This window comes from Mauremys mutica, chromosome 16, assembly GCF_020497125.1.
Source record: "Mauremys mutica isolate MM-2020 ecotype Southern chromosome 16, ASM2049712v1, whole genome shotgun sequence".
In the NCBI taxonomy this organism is placed as follows: Eukaryota; Metazoa; Chordata; order Testudines; family Geoemydidae; genus Mauremys; species Mauremys mutica.
In genome coordinates this window covers 13,855,502-13,883,266 of record NC_059087.1, presented here as the reverse complement: position 1 = coordinate 13,883,266, position 27,765 = coordinate 13,855,502, and the positions used below count along the sequence as shown (strand labels likewise).

The 27,765-nt window shown below is 47.7% G+C and overlaps 2 protein-coding genes and 1 long non-coding RNA gene across 6 annotated transcripts in view; all 3 read right to left on the bottom strand.

Moving 5' to 3' along the window:
* Positions 1-6,096, bottom strand: part of LOC123350796 — a 47,013-nt gene extending 40,917 nt beyond the window's left edge. For 2 of the 4 annotated variants that reach the window (XR_006573829.1, XR_006573830.1), the window contains exon 1: positions 5,224-6,096. This is a non-coding gene — a long non-coding RNA (uncharacterized LOC123350796). The remainder of the gene's footprint in view (positions 1-5,223) is intronic. The other 2 variants (XR_006573831.1, XR_006573832.1) reach the window with 1 other exon arrangement.
* Positions 6,097-7,961: 1,865 nt separating this feature from the next.
* NOC4L (nucleolar complex associated 4 homolog) lies at positions 7,962-24,431 on the bottom strand. Its single transcript, XM_044990543.1, has 15 exons — positions 24,261-24,431; positions 23,248-23,368; positions 21,348-21,454; positions 20,767-20,874; positions 20,382-20,531; positions 19,654-19,753; positions 18,816-18,850; positions 18,680-18,730; positions 17,052-17,163; positions 16,141-16,201; positions 14,863-14,973; positions 13,374-13,537; positions 11,989-12,071; positions 10,838-10,951; positions 7,962-10,118 (listed from the first exon to the last, which is right to left on the bottom strand). The coding sequence occupies exons 1-15, from the start codon at positions 24,369-24,371 to the stop codon at positions 10,002-10,004; spliced, it is 1,545 nt and encodes a 514-aa protein (XP_044846478.1). The 5' UTR covers positions 24,372-24,431; the 3' UTR covers positions 7,962-10,001.
* A 535-nt stretch (positions 24,432-24,966) lies between these two features.
* LOC123351037 (E1A-binding protein p400-like) overlaps positions 24,967-27,765 on the bottom strand; it is a 63,985-nt gene continuing 61,186 nt past the window's right edge. Inside the window, exon 55 of the mRNA XM_044990128.1 lies at positions 24,967-27,437. Coding sequence (XP_044846063.1) covers positions 27,165-27,437 — 273 coding nt within the window. The 3' untranslated portion in view covers positions 24,967-27,164. The remainder of the gene's footprint in view (positions 27,438-27,765) is intronic.

Below are 27,765 nucleotides of genomic sequence, written 5' to 3'. Positions count from 1 at the left end.
ATTTGTTCATTGACCCATTGCATCCGCGGCTCATCCACGGAATAGCATCCTACCTTGCCCGCAGCACCACACTTTGCTGAGCTGTTCCTGCACACATTTATATAACTGATCTCTGTCAGCCTGTACACGGCCTTTGCTTTTCTTTAGACCCACACAATAAGCTGCTGACAACACAGCCACTTTGCTCGTCTCCTTGCTCCCCACTTTCAATTTTCACACCAAGATGTGCCCTCTGATTGTAAGAAGGATCATGATTTACTCTTGTAGCAACTTATGTTAATCGTTGTTAAGGCCTTTGGCTTCGCGGTGAGTCAAAACACTTAACTGGAAACGGCTGAGAGAAGACAGTAAAATCTCACCCATCGATGTTTCTATAACCTTTAGACAAGTATCTTCCCGGTTAGTCAACAGTACTATGAGGAGTGGAACTGGAGAGACAGGACCAGGTTTCAAGAGGGACCTAGGCTGGTCAGGGACCTACATTCAGAAATGTACGGCTGGGGCCCGCTCTCAGCATGTGTTAATAAAGCTGTTTCGTTCCCCTCCCTTGCCTCATCACTGATTGCTAAGGAAATGTGCAGTAACGCAAAGAAGCAGGACTTGGCTGTAACTGCCCCCTGCCAACAAGGCCAGCACTTTGAAATTAGGCAGGGATACACTGAAAGATGGTTCAAATCGCCTACTCTGCCACAGGATCGCTGAGATCTCCCCTGGGTTCTCCTTGTGCCACCTGCAACCGACTGGTACAACACAGAAAGAAACCACTAAATAGTGGTTGGGGGAGGACAGGCTTGATGGCATGTTTATTTGCCAAAAACTAACCATGATCTCATCTCCAGAGTATAAATACACTCCACCAAAAAGTAATCACACTGCAATTCCCACAGCTGGGTTGGAACGTAACTGATCGGTTAGAGAGCTGCACCGTAAGACCTACAGTGACTAACACAGCACAGCCATCCTATAGCAATATCTTGCCAACGTATGGTGGGTTATTCCCCCCTCCCTCCAAGCATCAGAATGTTCCCTGCAAACTAATCATCATATATTTCTCTGCCCCATACTGCACGAATGGAAACATGTTAAGAGTAAACCCAGACACTTTCCCCCATGATACGTCTTCTGGGTTTTTCTCTCTCTCATTCTCCACAACAGTTAACACGGATTACTTCCAAAAGCATGAGTTTGCCACGCTTTTGTACACAGGCAAGTAGATTAGGAGCTAAAGAGGCCGGCACGGGACAAACTCGAAGGAGAACAATTGTTTGCAGTACTAAATCTTATACAGGAAACATTAAGGGCAAAATTTTCTCAAAGGGCAGCGCTGCACTCTCTGGGCCCCATATCAAATAGGAAAGCACACAATTGGCCCCATGTACCCACATGGCTCTCTGTACAGAATCAGGGCCAATGCAGGTAGCAAGTGTTTTGTCCTCTCCAGGACACTCCAGTCGTCTGGGCTCTTAGGACCAAAGTCCTCAATCCATGCATGACATTTGCAGCAATGGGACTCAGCAGTGCAGACCCAGACTGAGGGAGCTCTGTGGCCCAAGTGTTCAATTCAGCCCTCTACCACGTGGCACAAATCACAAGGTACATGTTCAACAGGAAGCCACTAAAAGAGTTTGGTGAAAAATGGTGGCATTTTTGCAGTTCCACGTACTTGAATTTTTGCTGTTGAAGAAGTGTTTCCAGCATGAGACATCAGGCCTCCAGAGCTCGTCTCCAATTCAGCAAAGCATGTCGCCAGTCCCTCGGCACATACTTAGGGTTAAGCACATACATAAGGGCTTTGAGGAACCAGAACTGAACTGTCCTCAAACGTTGTCTGCTGTAGCTTTGTGCTGTTCAACAGGGGGTGCGGCTTTTGGTAACTTCAGTCACTGTCTAGGTTTGTTGGATTTAGTAGTAGTAATATTTATTTGCTAGCCGACACATTCGCCTGCAGTGGCACGTGCTGCCCATTGGGTGCGTAGCAAATACCCCTAAGCAGAGAGATCTGCTGAACATAAATGGTTAACGCTTCCCTCCCTGTACAATATAGGGGCTGGCTGACTGGGGCCAGTGCACCACGGGGATGGCACCTAGTGCTGTGGTGCCACTTTGCTGCGATAACACCTTCATCCTTCTTCCTAAACGTTCAGGGCTTGGCTACACATACTGCACTGCTGTTGCGTTCTCTCCCCACCAGTGTTGTTAATCCACCTCCCCGAGAGGCAGCAGATCTGTCAATGGGAGAAGCTCTCCTGTCGACCGAGCGCTTTCTACACCAGGGATTTTTCACACCCCTGAGCGACGTAGGCAGACCGATGTAAGTTTGTGGGGGAGACCTGGCATTAGAAGACAGAGCTGATTTTGCTTTTGTTACATGACAGCTGGAAACAAGCCGCTCCTAGCAGCCTGTTGCTTGATTTGGGCAACAGGAGGGGTGATCACTCAATCGCTTACTAGCTTGGAGCCTGACGCTCATTCCTCTCAATTGCAGTGCGGAAATCCCCCTCGCCACCAGCCTAAACATTTGACAAAAATTAAACAAAACTGCCCGTGATTCATGCTTCTCCCAGCATAAGCACTTCAGCTCCGCTGTCATGGTTCACATGCCATGTTATTAAAGCATCAATTATCTTTAGCCCAAGTGAAGCTGCATTAGCAGAATGGCAGTCTGCTCCCTGTGATAAGGTTTGCTCGGTTCGTTTATCAAACAAAACGGGGGTGCCAGCGGAGAAAAGGAGTCTTCACATTTTAACTCAATTAGGAGGACGTTTGCTGTGAGGGTCCGAGACGCTCGCGTCCCCACCGTGCACACTTTAAATGAGATTCCACTGGGTGTGACTGGTGGCCCAATTGGTTGGGTTTATTACGTGTGTGTGAGAGAGGGAAAGATTGCTTTATATGTATGGGGAATTAACGCTTGTGGAAGGTGTTGGATCAGCAGACGAGACACGTTCAACATGGATAGTGACACTGGGGGTTTTTCCCCATGGCCCCAACCAACCACATGCCTCAGGGTGATGGAAAGGAGCAGCCCTAAGCACGAGACAGTGACAGCGCATGTCACTTCAATCTCTGGCCTCAGCAGACACTAGGGGGCACGGATCAGCGTTCATCTCGCACTCCCCAGGCCGGGGAAGCTAACGAACCAACCAGTGGACCAAATTCAGTGATGAATCTCCTGGCCATGTGCCCCCTGAGGCATGTTGCACATACGCTAAGCAGCAGTAGAGGTTGCCACCGAACATGCCAATTACTGCTAATGTTGGCGGAGATTTTTAACGATGTGAATAACAGTCTACTGTGAAGTGGGCTTTCACAGAGGGCAGCGAACACCCAGCCGTCCCACTTGAAGATTCGGGACTGATCCACACTTTCCCCGTCAATCTCAGGGGATCTGGGACCTCCTACAGCACTTGAGAGAGTTTGCATGTTTCACTGCTGCAAGGTTTGCCCCGCCGAGGGGTCTACAGGAACGCTGCAGAAAAGCAAGTTTGCGTTTTGTTTTTTTAAACAGACCCAAGGCTCCCTTTGTGAATTACACACAAACTGGACACCTGCCTTATTATTAACTGCAGTGAATCTTCAAGTCCATCAGATTCCAGTTCATGAATATGGATAACAGTGCTGGAAAAGGGGGGTCCCATATTCCCTATTTGTCTGGTTTAGGTTGTAAATTACTTCAGGCAGGAACCTCGCCTTCATGTACATTTTGTTACCTAGTGGCAAAAACACGGGGATGGCAGTGCTGAAAAAGTCGTAAGCCATTGGCAGCTGATGAATTACAATCCAGCTTTCTCCTGGTCTTATTTATAGAGCACTTAGAACACGCGGCTACGCTTGGGCACTGTAGCTGACTGCTTATTTACAAACCCTGATTTCTGAATGTCAGGCATGTACAATCACTAGTCATAGAATCATAGGACTGGAAGGGACCTTGAGAGGTCATCTAGTCCAATCCCCTGCGCTCGTGGCAGGACTATGTATTATCAAAAGGTGTGTAACCTATGCATCTAGTCACTGGGAGTGGTGCCACTACATTCGTCGCCGGCTAACTTGTCTCTGATGGACCAACATGGGTCCAGCACCAACGTCTCTGTTTTGGAACAGGGCCACATCTGCTTTTCCCAGTCGGGAAACTGTTGCTAATCAGAATAGTAGAACCCCACCCCCCTGACCCTCTTCCCAATGCACCAAAACCTTCGGCAGGCCCCCAGTTTTGAATGTGACCAGAGCATGGATTTATTTCCCCTACCTTCCTCGCCCGTGTATCTAGCAAACAATTCAACCGGCACCATGGCTCCAGCTGGTATTTGCACATTTCTATCTGTGGTTCTTAATTAAAAATGATCAATATCTTAAAACCAACCACCAAAAAACCCAACCAAGCAGATTCAACCCCCCCCCCCCACTCTCCCCGGTCACTTGGATTTTAACTAGCAAGATAGAAAAAGCTCATCCAACTGTGGCGAACTGCTCCCTCCCTTATCTGGAGCCTGGGAGGCTTTGATATTTATTGCCTTTAAATGAATGGGAGTTTGCTTTATTTTCCTAAAGGCAGTAAGTACATTGACACACAAACACAACTCCTGGAGCGGGGCAGGAGGGGGGAGTTTGATTGAAGCTGTTTTCATAAAGGTGCCTTTTGTGCTAGAACAGCCTCCCCCCCACCCGATAAAAATCAAATAATAGCAGGAGTGATTTATGCCCCTCTCTGCCCGTACTTCAATCTCGCCTCCAGTTAATACAAAGTATGATTAAAACATCTATAATCTTTAGTCTGCAGGGACCTGTGGAATGGTGGCAGCAGCGGGTGTGCGGCCTGATAAGGTTTGTTCGGTGACGGCAGCCAAAACTTAATATTTATAACGTCTGATTTCCTGATGCCTCCCCTGTGGGGGGGGGGGGGAGTTTAAAGATAAAAGCTCTGTGAAGGGTGGGAGGAAATCTTCTCAAGGACAAGATGGGCTGTAGGTGACGAAAGGACCAAAGTAGCCAGTTTAAGAAAGTAGCTCTAGGCAAGGAAAGCACTTACTTAAACCCGGGCTTAACTCCAGTGTCCAATTTAGAAAGCAGAGCCTAGCTTTGGGGCAGGGACTGTGGTTTTGTTCGGTTTGTACAGCACCTAACACAGTGGAGTCATGACTGGGCTCCTCGGCACTACCATACTACTACTAACACTTAATATTTTTAAGTCACATTGAAGCCATTTAAGCATGTGCTCAACATTACCCACGTGTGCGTTTCCTGAATCAGGCTTGAATACAAGGGGCGATGTTCAACCGCACAGTGTTTTCAGCTCAGGGCAGTCAGGCCACAGCCGGCACGTGGCTCCTCTTACAAAGTCACTTCACCTGTCAGGGCAACAGTGGCGTCAATAAAGGGCCCAAAACTCTCCATCGGTGCAAATATAGAGGGAGCGTTTTCCAGAATTGGGCCCGTTTTCTATAATAATTGAAGGTCCTACTTCCAGAATCTTATTTCTGTTCTAATTCCACACCATTGTGACTACCAGAGTGGAACCCATAAAATCTTCTCCAAGTTCATTTGGCGTTGGTGACCCCCGGCTCTGTCTCAAGAATAGCAGTAGGCTGAATTGTGAACCACACCCTGCTCATTACATCCACATCCCTTCGGAAAATAAATCAAATTCTGTTCGAAGTGCAAAATTTGTCGAAATTGGCCCCCTCCCAGGAAGTTTCGGTTTCAACTAATTGGCATTTTCCAACAAAAGTTTTGTCGACAAATTCCCAGTCAGCTCCACTCTTGCATTGTTGGTTTAAAGAAGTGCTTTGACTCGAGCTAAAATGGTCTGGATCCTTACTCTCAATCTTCTACAATGGAGGCTGTAGCTACTTATTCAACTGTCCACCTCAAGCTGGAATGAGCAGTGGGGGAGAGGGAAATCTGAATCTTCCATTCCCTTTTGCACCCCCTGGCTTTGATCCTGGCTGACAGAAGCTGAGCAGCTACCAGACAGTTCAGAATCCACACTGCCTGTAGCACCAGTGGCTTCTTCTCATTAATACAGGCTACAAACAAGAGCGGGCACGCAGAGCCGGCACAGTGCTAGACAATCTCTCCCAGCTCATTATTCTTTGGTTTATTTATAAATGCAAGTGCTTGTTCAGAAGTCCAGGGCCCAAGAGGTCCCCCCACACAGCACTGGTGATTGCAGCAGAGCGCTGATGTGATTAATATAGATGGGAAAGTGCCACTGCACTCAAAGGGGAAAAAAGAAAAATCTGACCTCACCTGGGTTGAAATTCCGCCCCCCATGCGGAGGGGCCAGCACATGGCCCATGTGCTGCTTAAATCCCACATAACCCCTTCCAAGATTTCAGCAGTGCCCCTACCCGGGGAGGAATATCCCCCTAGCCCGAGGGCATCTACTTGTCTCAAGCAGATCCTTGGGGATTCCAGTCACACATTTCGCTGCGCACCCCTCCTCCCATACAACCCTCTGAATACTGATGGTGTCAATCTGATTGGTAAGAAAAACTCTGCTTCCCTTCCCCCGCCCAGGCATTTTCATTTCATGAAATACCGGGTGTTCCTTTGCCAGTAGGAATGGGTATCAGCACCCTGACAGCCCAGCCTGTGGTCACACTAAGGCCTTGTCTACACAAAACAGTTGTAGCAATATAACCTCTGTGTCTTACACACCATAGCGCCTAAGACAGAGATGGGGAAACCATGGCCCACAGGCCACATCCAGCCCGCAGGGCCGTCCTGCCCAGTCCTTGAGCTCCCGGCCGGGGACGCTAGCCCCTGGCCTCTCCCCTGCTGTCCCTCTTCCCCCACAGCCTCACCAGCGCTCTGGCCCACCGCTCCTGCGGGGCAGCACGGCTGACTCTGGCCAAGCTGCGCGGCATGGTAAAGGGGCAGGTTGGATAAGGGGCAGGGCGTCCCAGGGGACAGGCAGCAGCCAGTTGGATGGGGTGGAGGTTCAGAGGGGACAGGGAGGTCAGGGGATGGGGAGCGGTGGGGGTTGGATAGGCGTGGGAGTCCCAGGGGGCCTGTCAGGGGTGTGGATAGGGGTTGGAGCAGTCAGGAGACAGGGAGCAGTGGGGGGTTGGATGCGGATAGGGTCCCAGGGGGAAGTGGTCCCGGGAGGGGGTGGTCAGGGGACAAGGAGCTGGGGGGTTGGATGGGTTGGGAATTCTGAGGGGGGCAGTCAGGGTCCAGGCTTTTTAGGGAGGCACAGCCTTCCCTACCCCACCCTCCATAGTTTTGCAACCTAGATGTGGCCCCTGGGCCAAAAAGTTTGCCCACCCCTGGCCTAAGAGCACTAGTCATGGACCAGGCCCCATAGTGCAAACATACAACCCCCTTCTACTACAGAGACAGTTTTATGGCTAGAACAGTACTTAGAGTGGTACAGCTCATTCCTGCACAAGAAAGGGAATGCGTCATATTGGTTTGAGGCACCTTTAAAGCCACATCTGGGATTATATCAGCATACCCCCTCCCCCACAATGTGTCAACCATGCCTAAATGTTCTGCACATAGAACACCTGCAGGTTTCTAATCTTACACAGAATGAATGAGAAGCGAACCATTTGGGGATGAGGATACAATCTGTTTTCCTTGCACCCTCCAGGATTTGAAGTGACAGAAGTTGTATTACGAACGCTTACAAATCATGGCTACACTTTCATGTATTCTCACACCCAATGCTTGTGCATCTGGCAACTCCTCTTCTTCTAGTCATGATTTGAAACTAGGGACCCTCTCTAATCCATCACAAGATCTAACAGGAGAAGCCCAGAATTAGCTCTGCAGAGAAATTCAAACGACTGCACCACGCTTCATATCTTCATGTGCACACCAGTCAAGGCAAAGTCCGAGTGAAGGCAGCTGAGGGTGAGAGACAAGGGGTCAGACTCCGCAGCAAGGTCTCATTGGTCAGTAACACTGAGGCAGGGTAGCAAAGGCTACACATTTCAGGCAAACATATCGAGGAGACGTCAGGTTAAAAATCCGACACAAGTTTATTCAAGAACATCTTAGGTCCTTACATGGCTCCCCTGACTGTTGTGTCTGGGCACCTCACAATCTTTAATGTACTGATCCTCACAACACCCCTGTGAAGTAGGGCAGTGCTATCACCCCCCTTTACAGATAAGGAAGAAAGCCACAGTGGGGGCTTGAACTCAGAACTCCCAAGTCACTGGCTATTGTCACAAGCACTGCATCACTCTTCCAGTGATATCAGAAGACAGGGAGCAGAGGGCAAGGAGACCGGCTGAGACCACACTCCTACCTTTGCACGTGAGAAGCCAATAATGAAGGCGGGAGCTCCCTAAGGAAGTCAGGTGCCCAGCTCCTACTGAAATTCAACTGGAGTTCAACACCTAATTCCCTAAAGATCCCCTGAATATCCCAGCCAAATCCTTTAGAAGTTTAACAGCAGAGGTACTGGAGAGCAAACAACCCCAGGAGATGGGTTCGACACTGCACTCTGGGAACTAGGATCACATCTCCCATAGCCACTGACAGAATTAGCTATTCAATTCCTTGCATCTGGCCCTTGGTAATTTGCTACTTGTTCCACACTCAGCTTGGAGAACACGTAAAGCTGGTCAGTTAGAGGACACTATCATAGGATGTATTCTGTCCCAACTTATGCAGGACCCTGCAGAGATTTCTACCTCTGTCCTTCCACCCCTTGCCAAAATTAGGTCTCTCCCACCTTCTACCTGCTTCTTGCAGGAGATGAAGAAACATTTTCTGTTCAAATTGTTGCAAGAAGAGCAACTTGTTAAAGACCATTGGATCCCATTGATTTCAAAGAGACTACTCACATGCTTAACTTAAGCATGCGCATAGCTGGATCTCCAGCTGCGCACTCAACATCTTTCAAGAGTCAAGCACAAGTCAACAGTAAAGGAAATTTCTGTATCACTTCTGGAAATCCAAATCTGGGACTTTACCAAACTATTCACCTAGCTTCATCAAACAGTGGAAAGACACTATTTAACACCTGACTGGCATTCAGGCTTCCACTGGCTACATTCCTCTTCCTCCAAGTTGTAAGTGGAACTATGTTTAACCAACTCTCAGCACTCGGGAGATAATACCCAGGATCAGCATGGCCTCCCACTGCAGTTCGACCAGAAATTTAGCCACAGTAATCCCCAAGAGTATGCTCATGTTCAAAGCAGGAGAGATTTAGCCTGTGGAAATGTTCTGCTAAGGTAACTTTGTACCAAGTGACTGAAGTGTATGCAAGAATTTGGTCCCATCGTCACCATAGTAGATGGAGTTAGTTGGTGTCGTGTGTGAACAGCTGCTTTTGGAAATCAAGTCCGTTCTTCCAGCCTCTGCATGCAGGAGCCAAAACCCAGTACCTGTAAAAGTTTATAATACTTCTCCGATTAAACTAGTTTCTTACTAGCTGAAGTTTGTCAAATATATGTAGACGATAATGGCTGTAGCGTCATTCACCTGACACCAATTTACAAGCCATATATTGAGATCGCCTGCAGCAGGACCAAGTCCTCCATTACAAGAGTGGGGCCATCTCTGGAGTGAAACCCGGGGAGGACCCAGGCCTAATGCACTCAGAAGGCCCCCACTCCCCTCACCTCCACGCACCCGGATGCCCATGTGAGGAGTGCACTGCCAGAGTAGATCAGATCCATCCAGCCCCATATCCAATCAACAACAATAACCCACACCAGACACTTCATAGGAAGGTGCAAGAACCCAGCAGTGAACAATTATGGAATAATTGCCCATAGAAAAAAATGCTTTCTGACCCCAGGTAGGAGGTGAAGATAAAATGCAAAAGGGAGGCTAGTGAGAAACAAGGAATCTGTTAGGAAGGAGGAGGAGGACCAGCCCATTTGTGGAGGCGGCTGAAGATCACAGGAACATCTCAACTAGTCCAACCATCAACTTGGATTTCACAGCCAAACCTCAATGGAAATACTCATGAATCAGCTGGGTGTGTCTTCCACAGTCAGAGTCAGTCATACAGAAACGTGTATTACACAAAGGCAGCATCATTCCAGCGCAAAATGCTCTGCAAAGAGATCGTCCTTCTTGCCAAACAATCCTCTCACTGGTTCAAACTCCAGGGGCACGCTGGTGGCTTTTTTCTTTAGCTCTCTATCGAAAAGCTATTTAAACAAAGGCAAACGCAATTTGGGTTTCATTAGAACTCTGTGGCAAAAGGGGATTTTTTTGGCAATACAAATTCCAGTCACGCAAGGCCAGACATTTATCCCCACACCCAGAGCAGGAAAGGGGAAAGCCAGGGATTCTCGAGGCCTTTTTGGTTATGTGACAACAGGGGGGAAAAAAAAAACATTTTTAAAGGAGGCAGCACAGAAACAGACGGCGGTTTAAGGGAGCTGCACCCTTTATCCCATCACACAAGGAACAAGGTGAAGGCAGCACTAAGCAATGCATGGAAGGCAAAATTCACCCCCAGCGCAAAGGCCCAGGCACTCAAGCCCTAGCAAGGGGCCGGGGCTCAGAGCTCTGCTGCCTTACAGCGGCTGCAGCAGCGCGCTCCAATAGGAGACGGTGGCAGGGGGAAATATTTTGACAGCTGGGATTTCTCCGGGACAGACTAGAGCTGGCAAAATGAGTATTAAACTAGCAACAAGCTGGCTGGTGTAATCAGGCCCTGCTGCTGTCACAGCCTCCCACTCCTCCGTCCCTCCCACCAGGCAGGCAGAGCAGAGCTTAGTGCCTCGCCGAGCCTGGCTACCAACTCCACCTGGACAGCAGGTGCTGCAGCTGAGCAGCCCCCGGCTAGCCCCTGCAGGACGTGATCTCACCCGAGCCCCCATCCATTATTAGTGTTAAACACACACCCAGCGAACAGCCCTACCTCGTAGGCAGATAGCTCCAGGAGCTCCGATACGTCGTCCTCTAGTTCAGACAGCGACTGGTTCACAACGGCAGCGGCTTGGGCCACATCAGGGTGATAGTGGCTCTGAAGGGTCTGAAGCACCAAGGAGAACTAGGTACGTTCTATAATCGGGGGAGGGCAAGACGAGTCCATCGGGCTTCCCCACCCCCACTGCTGGCATCTGAACCTCTGCTGATCAGTTACAGCACCAGTTTAGTCTGACTAAGGCCCACATCCTCAAAGGTATTTAGGTGCCTAATGCCCAGGGGAGTTAGGCACCCAAGTACCATAGCGGATCGGGGCCTTATTGCCTGAGCAACAGTGATAGGTTTGCTGCTCTTCCCACCTTCAGCATCGATGCGGCGCACCTAGAAATCCAGCCTCCTGCCATGCGGTCAGCAGCCCCTTAATCCAGGGAGACCCTGCGTAGGGACACTGGTTAGCATAGGCAGGGACTGACTGGAGAGAACTACAGGGCACTGCCTGTGTCCATCACAACCAAGGTCAGGCTCCCGCAAACACAGTTTCCTGCAGGCTTCCTCCCTTATGCAAAAGCCCCACGGAACTGAAACCGGACACGATAACCTCGCTGTAGAGTTTTAGAGCCACCACACAGAATTTAATACATTCTGCCTGGCTAGAGAATCCCACAGGAGGATTCCAAGAAAAGGAGGAAGGGGATAACCTGCTACAGATTTTCAGTTCCACAGAGCCCAACTGGACTGGCCCCAATTAAACTCCACACGGGTTTTTAGTGGGATCATTTTTACCCTGGCCCTGATGTCTTGCTTATTCAGTGCAGGATATTTGCAGCGCTCAGTACCATCCTCTGCAGCTAACTGCGTGCTTCCGGTTGTGTGGCCAGACGGACTGGCACTTCGGGGTCATTTCCGCCACAGAACTACAGCCCAGCTCTCGTGCATGTGAAATAATCTGCATTACAATCGGAACTGAGGGGCAAGAGGCAAGCTCATTTCCAACCATGTTCCTTTAAGTGACACCTCCTATTGTAAAGGAACGCAGCGAAAAGGAGGGTGTGGGGGGGGAGGTTTGAGGGCGGGAAGTAAGCAAAGAAGGGGGGCAAGAGGGGGCTCTGTGTCCTGCACCAGTCAGGTTACTGGCGGACTTACCTGTAGCTCCCACAGCGAGCTCTCCAAAGCCCTGCTTTCGGATGGCTCTTCCTCGTCCATAATGTATGGATCTTCTGACAGATCTGAGAGAGAAAGAGAGACATTAATAGGAACATCTATAATGCACAACGAATAGCTTCCCTGTATGGGGACACACACACACACCATCAGGCAGAAACAGAGCGCAACAGGCACAGCTAGGCTGGGATAAGAAACCATATCTGACACGCCTGCGGTTGAAGAATAAGCCTGCACTGATGTGACCTGGCAGACCTCAGGGCTGCCTGCACTCCAAACCGTGGCTAACTCTGCTGAATTGTAACGAGCCCAGGAGATGACTGTGAGAACTGGAGGCAAGATGCCAGAATGGTTTGAAGCTAAGACAGGAGTCTCACACAGCCCCAGCTTGTCACTCATGTTCAAAACCATCACCAACCAGTTCACGGAAAAGGCAATAAAGACACTGGAGGCTGTTAAGCCAACCTGGTGGAAGAAATGCTGGGAACTAAGGAAACACTGAGCATATTTATTCATATCCAAAATACATTTTCATTCTTTATATTGAGCACAATAAAGTCTGCCCCAGGCCATCCAAGAAATAGATTAAAACGACTCAAAACACCTACAGACTCGAACATTTTCGAGTGACTAGTGATTTTGTGTGGCCAATTTGAAACCTGATGTCCAGAAAGTGCCAAGCAGCCACCCTCTGAAAATCAGGCCCTTTGAAGCATCTCAACGTGGGCATCAAAAAGCACCAGTTGGGCACCCACATATCCATCCTCTGAAAGCATTTATTTAGCTGGACACCTAGAGAATGGCAGGTTTAGCAGCTAGATCTCAGCACAAGGGATCTACTTGCCACGCCCTGCTCCAGAAGCCTTTGGTTTCTAGATTTATTGCTTCTTTTTAAATACACCTTTTAGCACCACGGTGCCATTGGGTGCGTGGATGTATCAGTCCCTGAGCCTACTCAAGCTGGGAGCTGTCATAGCAGGGCCACACGCCTGCCTCTAGTCATTAGCCCTGCAGACGTTCTCAAACAGGGCTGCCTGCCTCTAAGGCAGAGGAACAGATAGGGAGTCCTAGCATCAGGGAAGGACCTAGCAGGAACTCTGTGCCTCTACTGGGTGGGAATGCCTGAGAGGAAGACACCGGCAAGGAGCAACAGCTGGCTGGAGAGGACTGGGGAGCTTTGATAGATGGGCCATGAGGACTGTGAAATCCTGGGGACAAACAAGGGACACAGAGACTACTCTGAATCTGTGTTAATAAAACCCAGGAAGGGATCCGGAGATGGGATTTCACCTTCCCCAGCTGGTGGATTGGCCCCTTTGTGAACACTTGGTAAAGCGCTGCAAGCCCCCTCTCCGTTCCCCTATTACCTTCAGGTCCGCCGGGTTTGTGCACAAGAACCTTGCAAGCTGGGTGCCTCCGGAAAAGATTGCAGATGAAGGGAATGACCATGAGCAAAGCCTGGGGCGGAGCGGTGAGGGCCAACCTAGAGAGGCGCTTTATGAACGCTGCCACCAGGTATGCTGGCAAGTGCCTATTGGAAACAAGAGAGACCAAGAAGATACGCAAGTGTCAAAGCCTTAGCCAGCGTCTAGCAGGCAACTCTGCAGCACGTGGCTCCTAAAAATCTGATCCAGACACAACACAGGCAGTCGCTGACAGCACATCTTCATGCTGATGTGACCTTCTTGGACTGTCCAATGTAAAGATGCTACATGCAAAAAACTTAACCTTTTCTTTTAGCTTCTTTTAATTGGAGCCTGGCACCCAAGTCCCCGTGAAAGTCAATGAGTCATGCACCACGTTGCCATCCACCGTCGTTTGTGCTCCATGCCGAGAATCTCAAATTTCCCTGATGTCCCATAAAACTCTTGTGTGTCATCTCCCCCGCTCCCCAATCTTTTGATCTGCATCTGTGGCATCTCTTTATGGGCATTTCCAGCAGAGACTGACTCGTAGCTTTGTATGTGGTAATATGTACAGGCATTTGCTAATCTGTGAGTGCTTGACTTTGTAATCTCAATAATGTTCTTTAAATGAAGTTGTGTGTGTGTGCGTGCGTGTGTGCGTGCGTGCAATGCCTGATAAGCGTATATGACAGTTTTCCTTATTTTTACTAACCAATTCCATTTTACCTCACCCATCAGCCAATCTAGGCACTTCCTCTGGGACAGGAGAGCTAGGATTAAGGATGAGGAGTTACAGCTACTCAGTCTTGTGGCCTAATACACAGAGAAATTCATACTGATTTTCTAGTGGTAAATCACAAACTATGTTACTCTTGGTGTATGTCATCGGTGCAGAAGAGTGATAGACATATAGCCTCAAATTAGCAGGTTGTTTATCTAGCTTCTTCCTTCCATGCACTCAACTGGCAGTGTTAAGACAGGCTGTTGAACCCCTTTGTATGAAAGGCCAGCAACTTCTCAATGGCTTTACCACTGCAAAACCTTGCAAGTGCTCTGCACGTTACTCTTGAATTGCACGCTTGCTACTAAAGCCATCGAGAGAATGGTATTTGCTCACCATTTCCAGCTACTGGTTTAAAACAGCAGCCAGCTGAACTGAAGAGCAGCATAAGCACATAAGGGACTGCAGATAACATTCAGATACACAACTGCACTTTTACCCTTTTCATCTATTCAGGCACATGACAAATCTTCAAAAATTCTGCAAGTGCAAAATGAGGGAACAAGACTAAGTCACATTCTCAAGCCCAGTTTCCTACATGAGGCTAACAAGAATCTGATCCTACAGACACAGCAAAATACATTTAGTCAGCGAGCACAGGGGACTGTTCAAGGGCAGTCTCTGGTTGGACAGAAATAACTGGGCAAATATTATCGAAAAGATACTTACGATGAAGACAAAAATAAATCCGCTAAATGGAAAAACCGGGCTCGGTACTTCACGTGGTATATGGAGGGGTCTAAGAGGCTGTACAGCTTTTTGTAAAAGTCGGGGTATTCCCTGTTAGAAAAAGCAAACAGATATGTGCAAATTCTTGATTTGTAAGTGACCTGGAGGCACGCTGTGGCATTCCTTATACCCTAAACTCCCTTCTCTAGGCACCCTCATCTGGCCTTGTTCAACTGAGCTGCCAGATGGAGGTTCCTCTCCCCAGCCACCAAAAAAAAAAAAAAAGGTAAGGTGAGTTTTGTGCTTTTGCAGACAGCTTTGGCGCCTGGAGTTCTCATTGGCTTGAGCGACCTCCACTGAAGTCAACGGCAAAGCTCCCACTGATGACAGTGGCTCAGGAACACTGACAGAGGCAATGCAAGCTCCCACCCGCCACAAACATGACTTCACCTTTTCCTGTAGGGGCAATTAAGTCTTCATGCCCATTCACCCCTAGCCCAAACCGCTGACAAGACAATGGTGGGTTTTGCAACGGGGACCAGGGAAGTGGACTGAGATGGCCAAAGCCACCAAGGCTCAGATGTGGAAAGAGAAAGAAGTCGTGGAACAAAGGACGCCTCAAAAAGCAAAGTGAACTCATTCGTGGAGCAGGTTGGGGTGGGGAGAGGTTGGCAGAAGGGCTGGTGCCTATTCAGGGGTGATTTAGAACCACAGAGAAAGAGCAAATTCACCCCATCCTACAACACACACAAGCATCTCGCCTCCTTTTCTCCCTCTCTCAGGGATCAAGTCACAACCGGGAGCTTTCCAGCTCAAACCTGCTCAATGAGTACTGCTTCACTACCCGCTGGAAAACGTGTCCCAGATCTCTCTGAGGCGAGCTACAACCAGCTCCAAGGGTGTGACCCCTGCCTTATGAAAACATATTGCAATATTCTCTAGTAACAGCCCTAAATCCTGCAGCATCCTTATGAAAACTGCAGTGCTTTGCACAAGTGGGGCTAGATTTTCAAGGGCTCTGCACTCACATCTTCAGAGGGGTTCAGTTTCCATTTAGGCATTTATAGTAAGGCCCAGATTATCAAACAAGCCCAACCCCCAATGCGATGAACCCTACTGCAGAACCCTGCAGTACTTTGCTTTTTAATGAGGGAATTTTAGAGCACAGGGAACTGGGGAATCCATGTCAGTCCCTTTTATATATAAAGAAAGAACTGCAAGACTCTACTCAAACAAAACACCTGTCCCTTTAAACAAGATGATGTTCTTCTTACTTACAGGTTATGCTGATGAATCAGAACAAATAACCCATTCAAGGCTAGAAGACTGATTGCTCCACCTATAAAAGAGCAAAGTGGGACAGTAAGATCTAGCAAAGCTGACAGGTCATCACAGGTCTCTGTAGCAAACATTAACGGAAACGGACCCCCAAGGGACACAAAATTCAGAGCACTCGAAACTGCAGCAATTAACCTATGTGAAACCCCCCAATGTAATGACTGGCTGTAAAATTCAAGGGATGTGAATTCAACTAAAGGCTACCAGAGACTCACAAATCACTTAAAGAGCTTTTTGCTACTGCGTGATTTTAGCTCTAGTTAAAAGGATACATGCACAAAGTGAGAGGAGCTGAAAGAGGCACAGTAACGCTGGCCTAATCCCCCCCACGAGGGCAATATCTGGAGACAAAGATATTGCCTTGGAATTAACAGTTCTGCAAGAAAGTGGTGCATCTTATATTTAAACACAGCCACGGTGGAAGCTTAGCTTGTTTCACAACAGCACTGGTTGAACTCTGTGGTTTAAGAGATCTTTCTGGTACACGCCTCACTCTAAAGCTCTGAGCAGAATCTCCTTACGTACAAAGGACGGGAATAAAAAGTTATTTCTCAGAACCCCAAACAGGTACTGGCAACCAATTTGGTTTATTTCTCTTTACCTCACCCTCCAGGATCCTGAAGTTTTATCTATTTTCCCTGCTTTCTTCAAGGCTGTTTCCCCCCTTCCAGCCAAAAGCAACACACCTCTACTGAGTCAGCCAGACGGGTCCCTCTTTAAATCGTCCCCCAAAAAGGCAGAGGGGATGCAGCTTTCTCAGCCCACCCATACCATACTATAAAGACAGACACAGTAACACCATGGTCCTTTGTCATTCCCCAAGATTCACAGAAGTCTATTTCTTTACCCACCTATGTCATAGGCGACTGTCAGGAAGTCTATCATAAGGGTGGGTTCATTCAGGTGAGGCAGGATAGAGTCGTGCAAAATTACAAGAACCTTTTTGTAAAGGCCGGTGGGTAGCTGTGAAGGTGGAAACATCCCATTAAACACTTGTTGCAGAGAAGAGAAACAACACCTAATTAAAGGCTAGAAGGGTTGACCCAGGAAGAAAACTGGAAAGGGCTGGACAGATATAGCATAGTTCAGAGACAAAGGTCCCGATCCTGTGCCTGCAGAGACCCCCCTGTGAAACCAATGAAGCTCTGTGCAGGGCTCTGTTCTCATAGAGTGACTGCCGGATCAACACCCATAGCAGGAGAGGAGAGGTGGCTTCCATTATTTTAAGGGCGTAGATATCACACAGGGAGATGAACTCTATAGGGTGACATGGGGCTGGTATTAAGGAAAGGTAAAACATTTGGGGTTTATGAGTGGTTGGGTGGAGCTATGCAACAGAGATGGCCTCAATTCAGCATCTAATCCCAAATCACAAGCAAAAGTGAATGTGTCTGCTCTTATCCAGTCCCCCAGGGCATCTGTTCATACCAACATCAGCTGGGATTTGTGGGGGCATGTGATAAATGAAGGGGGGGGGGGGAGCTCCCTCTTATGGACACCAAGCCAGCCAGTTAGCTGCAAAATCCCTCTGGGCGGCTGTTCTCTGCTTGCTTTACCTGTAAAGGGTTAAAAAGTCCCGCCCTGTTCCCCCCCCTTAAAAGAAAAGGGAGTGGGCACCTGACCAAAAGAGCCAATGGGAAGGCTAGAACTTTTTAAAATCAGGAAAGAAGCTTTCCCTTTGTGTCTGTTGTGGTTCTCCGTGAAACAGGGGAACAGAGGGCAGCAAAAATGCTGTGTAAAGTTTAAACCGTGTATGAAAAATCATCTTCCATACCTGAAAGGATTCATTGGGACAGGGAATATTTAGAGAGATGCAATCAGGTTTATTTCTTTATTCTGGCTTGTGAATCTCCTCTGTGCTAACTCCAGATGCTTTTGTTTGCTCGTAACCTTTAAGCTGAACCCCTAAGAAAGCTATTTTGGGTGCTTAATTTTTAGAATTGCTCTTTTAAAATCTAGCAAAAGCCTAAGTTCCAAATGTAGCTTCTTCCTTTTTGTTTTTTAATAAAATATATCTTTTTTAAGAACAGGGTTGGATTTTTGGTGTTCTAAGAGTTTGCGCATGTTGTTTGATTAGCTGGTAACAACCGCTAATTTCCTTGTTTTCCTTCTCAGATCTTCCCCGGGGAGGGGGGAGGGATTAAAGGGCTTGAGGGTACCCCACAGGGAGAAATTCCCAAGTGTTCCTTCCTGAATCCAAGGGGTTTTTTTTGCATTTGGGTGGTGGCAGCGTTTACCAAGCCAGGCTCAGAAAAAAGCTGTAGCCTTGGGAGTTTAATACAAGCCTGGAGTTGCCAGTATTAATTTTTAAAATCCTTGTGGGCCCCCAACTTCTGCACTCGAAGTGCCAGAGTGGGGAATCAGCCTTACCACCAGGAGCGTTAAGTTGCATGGACGATTTGAGAAAATTCCAGGACCACAATAGTAGCAAGAGTTAGAGGAGGCTAGATTAAAGCAATAAAGGCCAGCTCACACTCACCTTGTGTTTAAGAAAGCCAAGCCACATCCTTTCAAAAGCCCGTTTATGCTCCTGAAGACAAAAACGCAAACACTGAGCTAAACATACTGATGAACATACTGAGTTCAACTCTGCCAATTATCAAATGAAGTGTTACCTTTAGCTTTGATACCTTCCATTCTTCCTGATTAGCTGTTTAAGGAAAAAAAGCAAGACAAATAGTTTACCTGAAATGACCAAAAAAACACCACCTTTCCACTGGCCCTTTTCAAATAGCTACACTGTAATTATTACAGTGAGCCAAGCACGCCTGAGTTCAGTTTTATTTCAGGCTGAATCTACATGGAGCTGTGGCTACTTGAAAAGCTTTTCACTTCAGACAGCACTAATCAAATTGTTCGTATGCAGATTTAAACACAGAGGAGTTAAACAAGGCATGATTTTCTCGTGTCATTGCAGTTTGATCAAAAATATACAAGGAGCAAACTTCTTTAAACTTCTGAGCTAATGAGAATCTAGGCTTGCCCAGACCATCTTGGTTGAAGTGCGATGGATGGGAAGGAGGAATAAATGCCAATTAAAGTGACCATAACCAACCATGGACACTTCGCGCAATTAAGCAGGTTTGGATGTTTCAAAGCTTTATAAAGGCGCTCTCACACCATGGTTTGTCTTTCCTCAAGAGCATGACTCTCTATTAGCAGCTGGAGATGATGCCTCCATAAAAGGTGATCCAGGGCAGCAGAAGAGGGTAGATCCTCAAAAGCAGTTTTAAAAAAGGACTGCAGAATGTTTTCTTTTTTAAATACACTGTCATGAGCATGTACGATACTTCGTTTTAAAGTTCTGCTTTGCAGAAGTTGGATTTTGTTACATTTGGTGTCATTCTAATCACATTAGCGAGTTCTAACAAGCCAACACTCTTAAGCATGCTTTCCCCCTCTACTCATACGCCATCACATGAAGCTAATAGCAACACTACAAAAATCACTAACCTTGCTTTACCATGAAATTGACCACCTCATTCTCTTGGCTTGGCATGCTAATTGATGAAATGAGGGAAAATACATTCTGTTGGTAAACTGGAAGCGGAACCTGGGGAGGGCGGGAAAGCACATGCATAAGTAAGAGTTGCACAAAGGATCAGTGACATGAACATTAGTCCATTTTACCTGCCATGACAGCATTTAACTAGAAAAACACATTAAAACAAGCTCTGGATGTTAGAATCAGAGACAAATCAACATTAGAATCATTCTTACAAACTCTCCCAGTCTTAAATTTTCCTGGTCTGTCTAATATAAAACCTGAGTCTGAATTAACCCTTGTTTTACAAAACAAAAACTTGGCTGCTCCTAATAGAAAAAACAAACCGACTGTGTTTGCCCACTAGAGAATGAAGCAAAAATCAAAACTTTCTATCTGAGCCCTCCAGATTGCTCAGGTTTGGCTAAATCAGAACGCAGTATCCAATCAAGGAAGTTTTGCAAAGGAATCCAGAAAAACATGCCTAGTTAAAATTGAGGACAGTGTTCTGTAAACCTGGCATACAAATAAAATAGGAAAGATCTCATGGCATGCAAAGGAGCACACATCTCTCTCTAGGACCATGAAGGGCATTCCAGGTATGGCTGGAGAATCCCAGACACTCACTTCGCCTACAAGCTGCAGCTTCCAAACTGAGGGGTACCCAAACCCACTTCAACTGTAATATTCAAAGCACCTCTTTTGTCTTCTGCATGACTTGCCCAATATTTTCAGCGACAGCCTTCATCACAAAGTACCGAATGTCATCATACTCCAGGTATTCTTGGAAACGTGAAATCAGGAGCGAAGAGTCCTCTTCACATGGGATTAAGTTCTCCACAACTAACTAGCAAAGGGTTTTGAAAAAAAAGTAGCATGTCAATATCTATTATACACAAACACTAACAGAGATATTTTTGTTAGCCATGAGCTACCCCAGACCTCTGTTATCTCAGAAAACATCAGAAAGTCAGTGCCTAGTATTCTATGGCGTCCGAGGATGAACATATGTCCCCAATGTCTAGATTCTGTGCATGACACAGAATAGTTGACATCAACTACTTTTAAGTTTTGCCACTCACTTTTAAAAGCTCACGAGGGAAACTGAAACTCCCCTTCCATTCTGCTTTGACCAAAGGGTATTTCCCTTCCAACTCAACAAACTTCATGAGGGTAGCGAGTGATAATTCCTTTAAAGGAGACAAAAGAAAGATTTAAAAATAAAACCCACAATAAATCTTAGAGATGCTCACTCTAGTCAGGATGAATATGACGACAGGACAACAACAGAAATCTCAGCTATATATGACAGCATTGGAGGTGCTATTTGAGGGAGGAAGGCAAGAGTTTTTATGACAGCGGCGGGCCACCTGCGGCCCATCAGGGTAATCTGATTGCGGGCCATGCGACATTTTGCTGACGTTGACCATCTGTAGGCACAGGCCCCAACAGCTCTCAGTGGCCGCGGTTCACCGTTCCCGGCGAATGGGCGCTGCAGGAAGCGGCAGGCAGCAGGTTCCTGGGGAGTCACCTATTGGAGCAAATATCTTCCTGTGTGTTCACCTCAAAAGCCTCCCATCTAAGTATTGTCCCTACCTATTTTGCAAATTCTGGAAGGGACACCCAGCACAAGGCAACATATTATTAAACTAACAAAACTTACCTTGACCTGAAAAGACTCATGGCCCATCAGCTCCACCAAGCAGTTGACACAACTGTTATAACGATGCCTCATCCATATTTTGTATTTGTCTTCTGCATTATAGTTATCTGAAGGGCAAAATATAAAGAGAGAGGCTTCTGAATGCCCAAGGGCATGACTGAAATGGAGCAAATCAGAGAAGTTAATGTGGTTTCTGACAGTCCTGCTCAGGGAGGGAAGCAGTCTAAGGGTTACAGCTGGTAACAGGCATTACGAGGCGTGTTCCATCCTTTGTTCAGGAACTAACTCAATCAGTGAGCTTAGGCAAGTTACAACCCCTACAGGCCTCAATTTATCCATTTGTAAAACATGAATCTCTGGCATCTTCTATCTGAGGCTCCCAAAGTGCATTAATGTTAAGCCTCGATCTACGCTGCGGGATAAGGAGGCCTTATCCCCATTTTAGTTAGCAAGCTGCCGTGCAGATAGGTGAAGTGACTTGCCCAAGGTCACACAGGAAAGTCTGTGGCAGACCAGGGAACAGAATCCAGATCTCCTGGCTCCAAGTCAGGTGCTTTTGTTATAAGCTCATCCTTTCCATATGGTGACTAAGGGCTTGGCTACACTTGCAGATGTAGAGTGCTGGGAGTTAAACCAGCCTTCGGAGACCGCAGCAGGGAAAATGCTGCTGTGCGTTTACACTGTCAGCTGCAAGCACACTGGCGTGGCCACATTAGCAGTTCTTGCAATGCCACAAAGAGCAGTGCATTGTGGTAGCTATCCCAGTGTGCAAGTGGCTGCAACTGCTTTTCAAATGGGGGAGAAGGATGGAGTGTGTTGTGTGTATGGGGGGAGAGACAGTGTGTTTTGGGGGGCTGAGAGCATGTCAGCATGCTGTCTTGTAAGTTCAGACAGTAGCAGACTTCCCCCCCACACACACACACAACAGCAGCATTCCACACTAATGGTTTGCTTTGTCTCAGACCAAATAAGCATGCCAGCTGTCAGAAACAGCGCTCTGAAAGGGGATATCCGCATGCCTCCAGCCGATTTCAAAACAATGAGAAGAGTGGCCACTTGACTTAGGGGATTATGGGACGTTCCAGAGGCCAATCACAGCGCAGTAATGCAACACCTCGTCCACAGTGACATCTGGGCATTTCAGTCAAGGCGCAGTAAGCTATATGCGTCTCCTGGAGGTGGATTACCAGGAGCGCTCCCGCTGCAGAGTCCAGGAGCTCTACGTGCCTTGCCAGTGTGGACACCTCAGGAGTTAGGGTGCCTAGGGCTGCTTTAATGCACTCTAACTCGCAAGTGTAGCCAAGCCCTATAGGACTTATTCTTTACTGATATCTGGTACTGATTTCACTATGGCGATTTAGAAACAGACCTTGTTAAATCAGTGCAGCCCCCACCTATAATGAATGCAGTTAGGCTAGGGCTGATATCAGTGTGGTAGGACCATGTCCACACTAGAGAGTTGCACTGGTTTAACGACTTTCATTTTTAAGGCTTGGTCTACACTTAACATAGCTATACCAATATAATTGTCAAGTCAGGAGTGTGAAAAAAACACATTCCTAACCAGCACAGTTCTGCCAACCAACCCTTTGTTGACGCAACTAGTGCTGCTGGAGAGGTGATGTTTCCTGCACCGCAAGCTGCATCTACCCTACGGGGCTAAGCCAGCATAGACTGTGTAGTGTAGACATTCCCTAGTTAAACTGGTACAAGACGTTTATGTAGATCAGGCTTTACCAGCCCCTCTCGCCCTCAGGGATGTTGGGAGATTTAACCTGTTCTGATGAAAGTGTGAATTGTCAAGGCCGCTACGGGATAATGCCGGGAACTGGGGTCACACAAGCACGTGGCCGGGGTTCACAAAGAGCCGCAGAGAGCAGGAAAGCAGCCACTCGCTTACCTGCAAGAGGGGTCTCTTCTTCCGGCAGCTGGCCTACGAACAGCTCCCCCCGCTCCAGCAGCGCCCCGAACAGCCGGCTGCAGGTTCTGATGGCACAAAGGACAACATCCTCCTCGTCCACCTGGGGGAGAGAAGCAAGGTCAGAGAGCTGGTCCGCAGGGAGACAGATGAGGGCTCAAAGGGGAGGCGAAGACAGCAGGAAACCTTCCTATCGGGGCTGACCAAGCTTGTCCACAGGAACCCCCTGGCATGGCTGTCTGCAAAGGCCACCCCATGCCTCCAACATCACCCCCATTGCCACCACCCAAACCCCCCACTGCCACCCCCACCAGCCCCTGCCCCCATTGCCACTGACTCCTAGTCCTGCCCCCCCAACTGCCCCTCACCCCCAGCCCACCCCAATCAGTCCCCCACTCTCCCTTACCACAGACCCCGCCACCACTGCAACCACCCTCAGATCCCCTCAGTCCCTCCATTGCTACTGACGCCCAGTCCCCTGCCCCACCAACCCCCAGACCCAGACCCCTTCCCTTCCCCCAGTCCCCTGCCCCAGCTCCTCCCCCCCGCTACCGACCCCCAGTCCCCTGCCCCAGCTCCCCCCCACCAACCCCCAGACCCAGACCCCTTCCCTTCCCCCAGTCCCCTGTCCCAACTCCTCCCCCCCCCCCGCTACCGACCCCCGGTCCTCTGCCGCAGCCCCCGCTACCAAACCCCATCCCCTGCCCCAGCTTCCCACCACCACCAACCCCCTGCCCCAGCTCCCCCCACCGACCCCCGATCCCCTGCCCCAGCTCCTCCCCCCAGCTACCAAACCCCGTCCCCTACCCCAGCTCCACCCCCACCAACCCCCACCGACCCCCGATCCTCTGCCCCAGCTCCCCCCCCACCAACCCCAAGACCCCTGCCCCAGCACCCCCCTCCCGCTACCGACCCCCGGTCCCCGCTACCGAACCCCAGCGCTACGAACCCCCAGGTACCGCCCCCCGGCGCCCCTCCCCGCGGCCCCCGCTCGCCTGCAGCAGCTCCAGGATCTCGAAGACGCGGTTGGCGCTGCCCCGGCTCCGCAGCACCGACTCCAGGCTGGAGGCCAGCGCGGCGGCCGCGCTCTGCCCGGGCTGCGCCATGGCGGGGCCGCCCCACGTGTGCGGACGGAGCAGCCGGCCCGGCCCGACCCGACCCCTGGCGGCAGCGAGAAGAGGCGCAGCCCGGCGGAGCCGAGTCCCCGCCCCGAGCTAAGGCGGGCCGCGGCCAGCGCAGATCACCCCCCCCCCCCGTGCATCTCGCACACCCCGAGCCACATGGCAGCCGCCCCCACCCCCGTGCACCCTGCACCCCCGGAACCAGGGCCAGGGGGCAGCAGCTCCCATCACAGCTGCAGTGCTGCAAACACTCATGATTTTGTCATGAATCTGATGATAGTTTTTGTCTTGAAAGCCCGAGCTCCTGCAGTCCATCCTTTCTCTGCCTGTAAACATCCCGATTGGGATTATAAGCATTAGTGTTTATTTCACATGCATTAATTCTGCCAGGGCGAATTAACATTTATAAAAACAGACAAATCCATGGCCAAAAATGTCTTTTTCCACTACAAGAGCAAATTACTAGCAGTCAATGTTAGTTACAGAAACTTTTAAAAGCCAATGCCCCACCCTTTTAAACAAAAAACAGTGGAAGTGTATTGAACATTATTTACCCTACACAATACTGAAATGACAGATATGTTATAAAAATGTACATTTTATTACACCTTCACGTAGGATACATCACTATTCCTTACAATCCTACTGATCAAGTACAAATATTTATGTTCATAAAGTATTTACAGGTAGATTGACTTTCTAACACCGTGGGAGAGTGACAAAAAAAAAATCTGATTTTCATCTTCATTAACTGACCTTAACAATAAAAACAAAATTGCCTCTTTAGACACTGAATCAGACCAGCACATTGATAGTCAGCAGTTTTCCCCCCACTGTTGCAAGTGTTCCCCCTCCCACTCAACTTTCAAGTACATAAGAGCTGAACACTTGAAAGTAAAACTGGGGCTTACAACTTCTAGGCAGTACTTTTAGATGAGCAAAATATACTGTACCTGCTGTCAGTTATCCAGTTGTCCCCGCATTTTAAGGATTCCACTGCCAGCTTTATTAGTCTGTGTTGCAGAGCTGCTAATAGAGATTAGCTAATGGCCCTAGGCTCATCTAAAAATTGTTCACTAGTTTGCTCATGTACAAACTTGGTCAAAACAAAACAAAAAACTACAACCTGAGGGTCCAGGAAAAATAGTAAGATGCAGGAGAAAAGTAGTAATGAGATTTAAAAAAAAATAAAAAATCAAGAACTCTGCCTGACCCCTGTGTTTATATTCTGGATCTTAACTGAATGAGACATTTCCTACTTAAAACAGAGGAGCTCCTTATGAATTCACTTATTTAAGCCATTTGTGCTACTGTTTGATACCAATAACTCTATATCTATAGAAATCAGAACAAAAGATACACATATGCTTTTTCTTTAATTAGACTCCCCTCCTAAAATATTGAAAAGATTACAGAATGGGGGGGGGGGGAATCTTTGTTTAAAAAAAAAAGCAATTTTCGGAAATGGTATATTACCATTTTCATTGAATTTCATGTCTGTTTCATGCGGTTTTGTGGCCAAAGTAAAATAAATCTATTCATCCAAGAGCTTTCTGAACCCTCTCCTAGTGCTGTCAAACAGGCTTTTGCAGCATTTCCCCCCCCCCCCCCCCCCCCAGTTCTATGCAGCTTTTTCCTCGTTTGTTTGACAACAATAAGGCAAACTGATGTGGAGGAAGAGGCATCCAAAATACCAACCTGAAGATACATTCATCATTAGCTTTAGTAAAAGAATAGTACAAAAGTTAGATCTTATTCTTTACACAATTGAAGAATTAGTCTTAGATTTAAATTTTCTGTTCCCCACTCCCCCAAGCTGAAAGATGAGTAGAAAGTACTGAACATTTAAACATGTTGCAAAAGCAGAATTAAACTGATGTATTAAACTCCATCTGTTCACGATTTTCCGATTTGGAAACAACTAAGGACCATTTGTTTAGAGATACCAATTAAACAATTCTTTTACAAAAAATGGGGTACACTTTAATACACATCTACTATCAATACAGTATTCAGCACATGCCTAGAATATCCATTATTTTAAAGTGAAGTATGAGAGTGAGCGCACAGGTTGGGTGCTTCAATAAACTGTACACAAAACTACTAACAAACATTTTAAAAGACTTACAAAAATGGAGGATGAAACATGGTTCTTTTCTTTTTAATTACAGATACTTACAAATTTTCACATTTATTGGCTAAACTCTGCAGGAGAACGTCAAATATAATTGATTCTTCTGAGGGATGATCACCTCAAGTGAGAACCACATGCAGCTTTCACAGCCAGGCGGAAAGCACTCTGCTACACTAGTCACACTTAGTTCTTGGTATGGCTTTGCAATGGATATTAAACGCTCATACACATTACAGCAGAGGACTGCATATTCTTATTGGCAGTTATACAATATATTACATGGATGAATTTTACCAACATTTAAGGGATATCACCATTTTTTATAAAGCTGGACAGAAATTAAATGTAAATAACATTTGCATTGTATGGTTTGAACAAGCACAGAAAATAAGATCTTTATGCTGGGGCAGAATGCGCCTTGTATGAACTTTATGAGCATTTTCTGAAGTGTGTTTTTTGGGGGGGGTTTTGAGAGAGAGAGAGAGTTTCCATGTTAAATGTCAACCGCCAAAATCCTTCTGTTAAAAAATGAAAGGAATTTATCTTCATTTGGATGGGGATCTGCAGAGAACCTGCCCGCATTGCCATGGCTTAGCAAACATGAAATGCGGTATGTCCAGGCTTATTTCAATTTAATCATTAGTTCAACTAGGTTTGGTGGGTGCCTTCAATCTGACAGTAGGTGTCCTCATTTGCACTTTTGCTTGCTGGTTTTGGGCTTCAGACGTTGCTGGTGCCTGGGCTGGGTTCTGTACACCTGGGGCCTGAATTTGGGGAGATGCCGTTGTCACAACTTGCTGCTGTATAAGTTTCTGCTGGACCACTTGAGCTGTAGCAGTTGTTGCTGGAATCACTTGGACCTGTTGTTGACCTGCAGTCGTCTGAGACAGTGTCACAGTTTGGGGCTGAGCCTGAACCTAAAAATATTTAGGTGACAGGAGATAAAACATGGTTCAGCATTAAATACAGAGTTCATTAGTATTCTGCACCACAGTACAGCAGTTTACTTGGTTGGATGTTCTTACTTCTGGCTGACAGGCAGGTGAACCAATCACAGTAGATAGCTGTGGCCACTGCAGCGAGCTTTTCAATGTTCTCCTGCTTGTCTATCCATTTTGAGATCACAGGAATGAAAATGGAGGAGCAACTTCAACTGTCACTGCCTTCATCGGAGGCAGAATGAGGGGGAGAAGTGACACTTCAGCAGAACGCCCAAGTCTCACTGTGAGAGGTTCAGCAAGTGCC

Coding starts and splice junctions, on each gene's coding strand:
- NOC4L (XM_044990543.1), bottom strand. CDS start 24,371: ATGGCGCAGCCCGGGCAGAGCGCGGCCGCCGCGCTGGCCTCCAGCCTG. Junction 23,369..24,260: donor AGATCCTGGAGCTGCTGCAG/GCGAGCGGGGGC, acceptor TCTCTCCCCCAG/GTGGACGAGGAGGATGTTGT. Junction 19,754..20,381: donor TCATGCAGAAGACAAAAGAG/GTGCTTTGAATA, acceptor CGCCCTCCCCAG/GTTCCGCTTCCAGTTTACCA.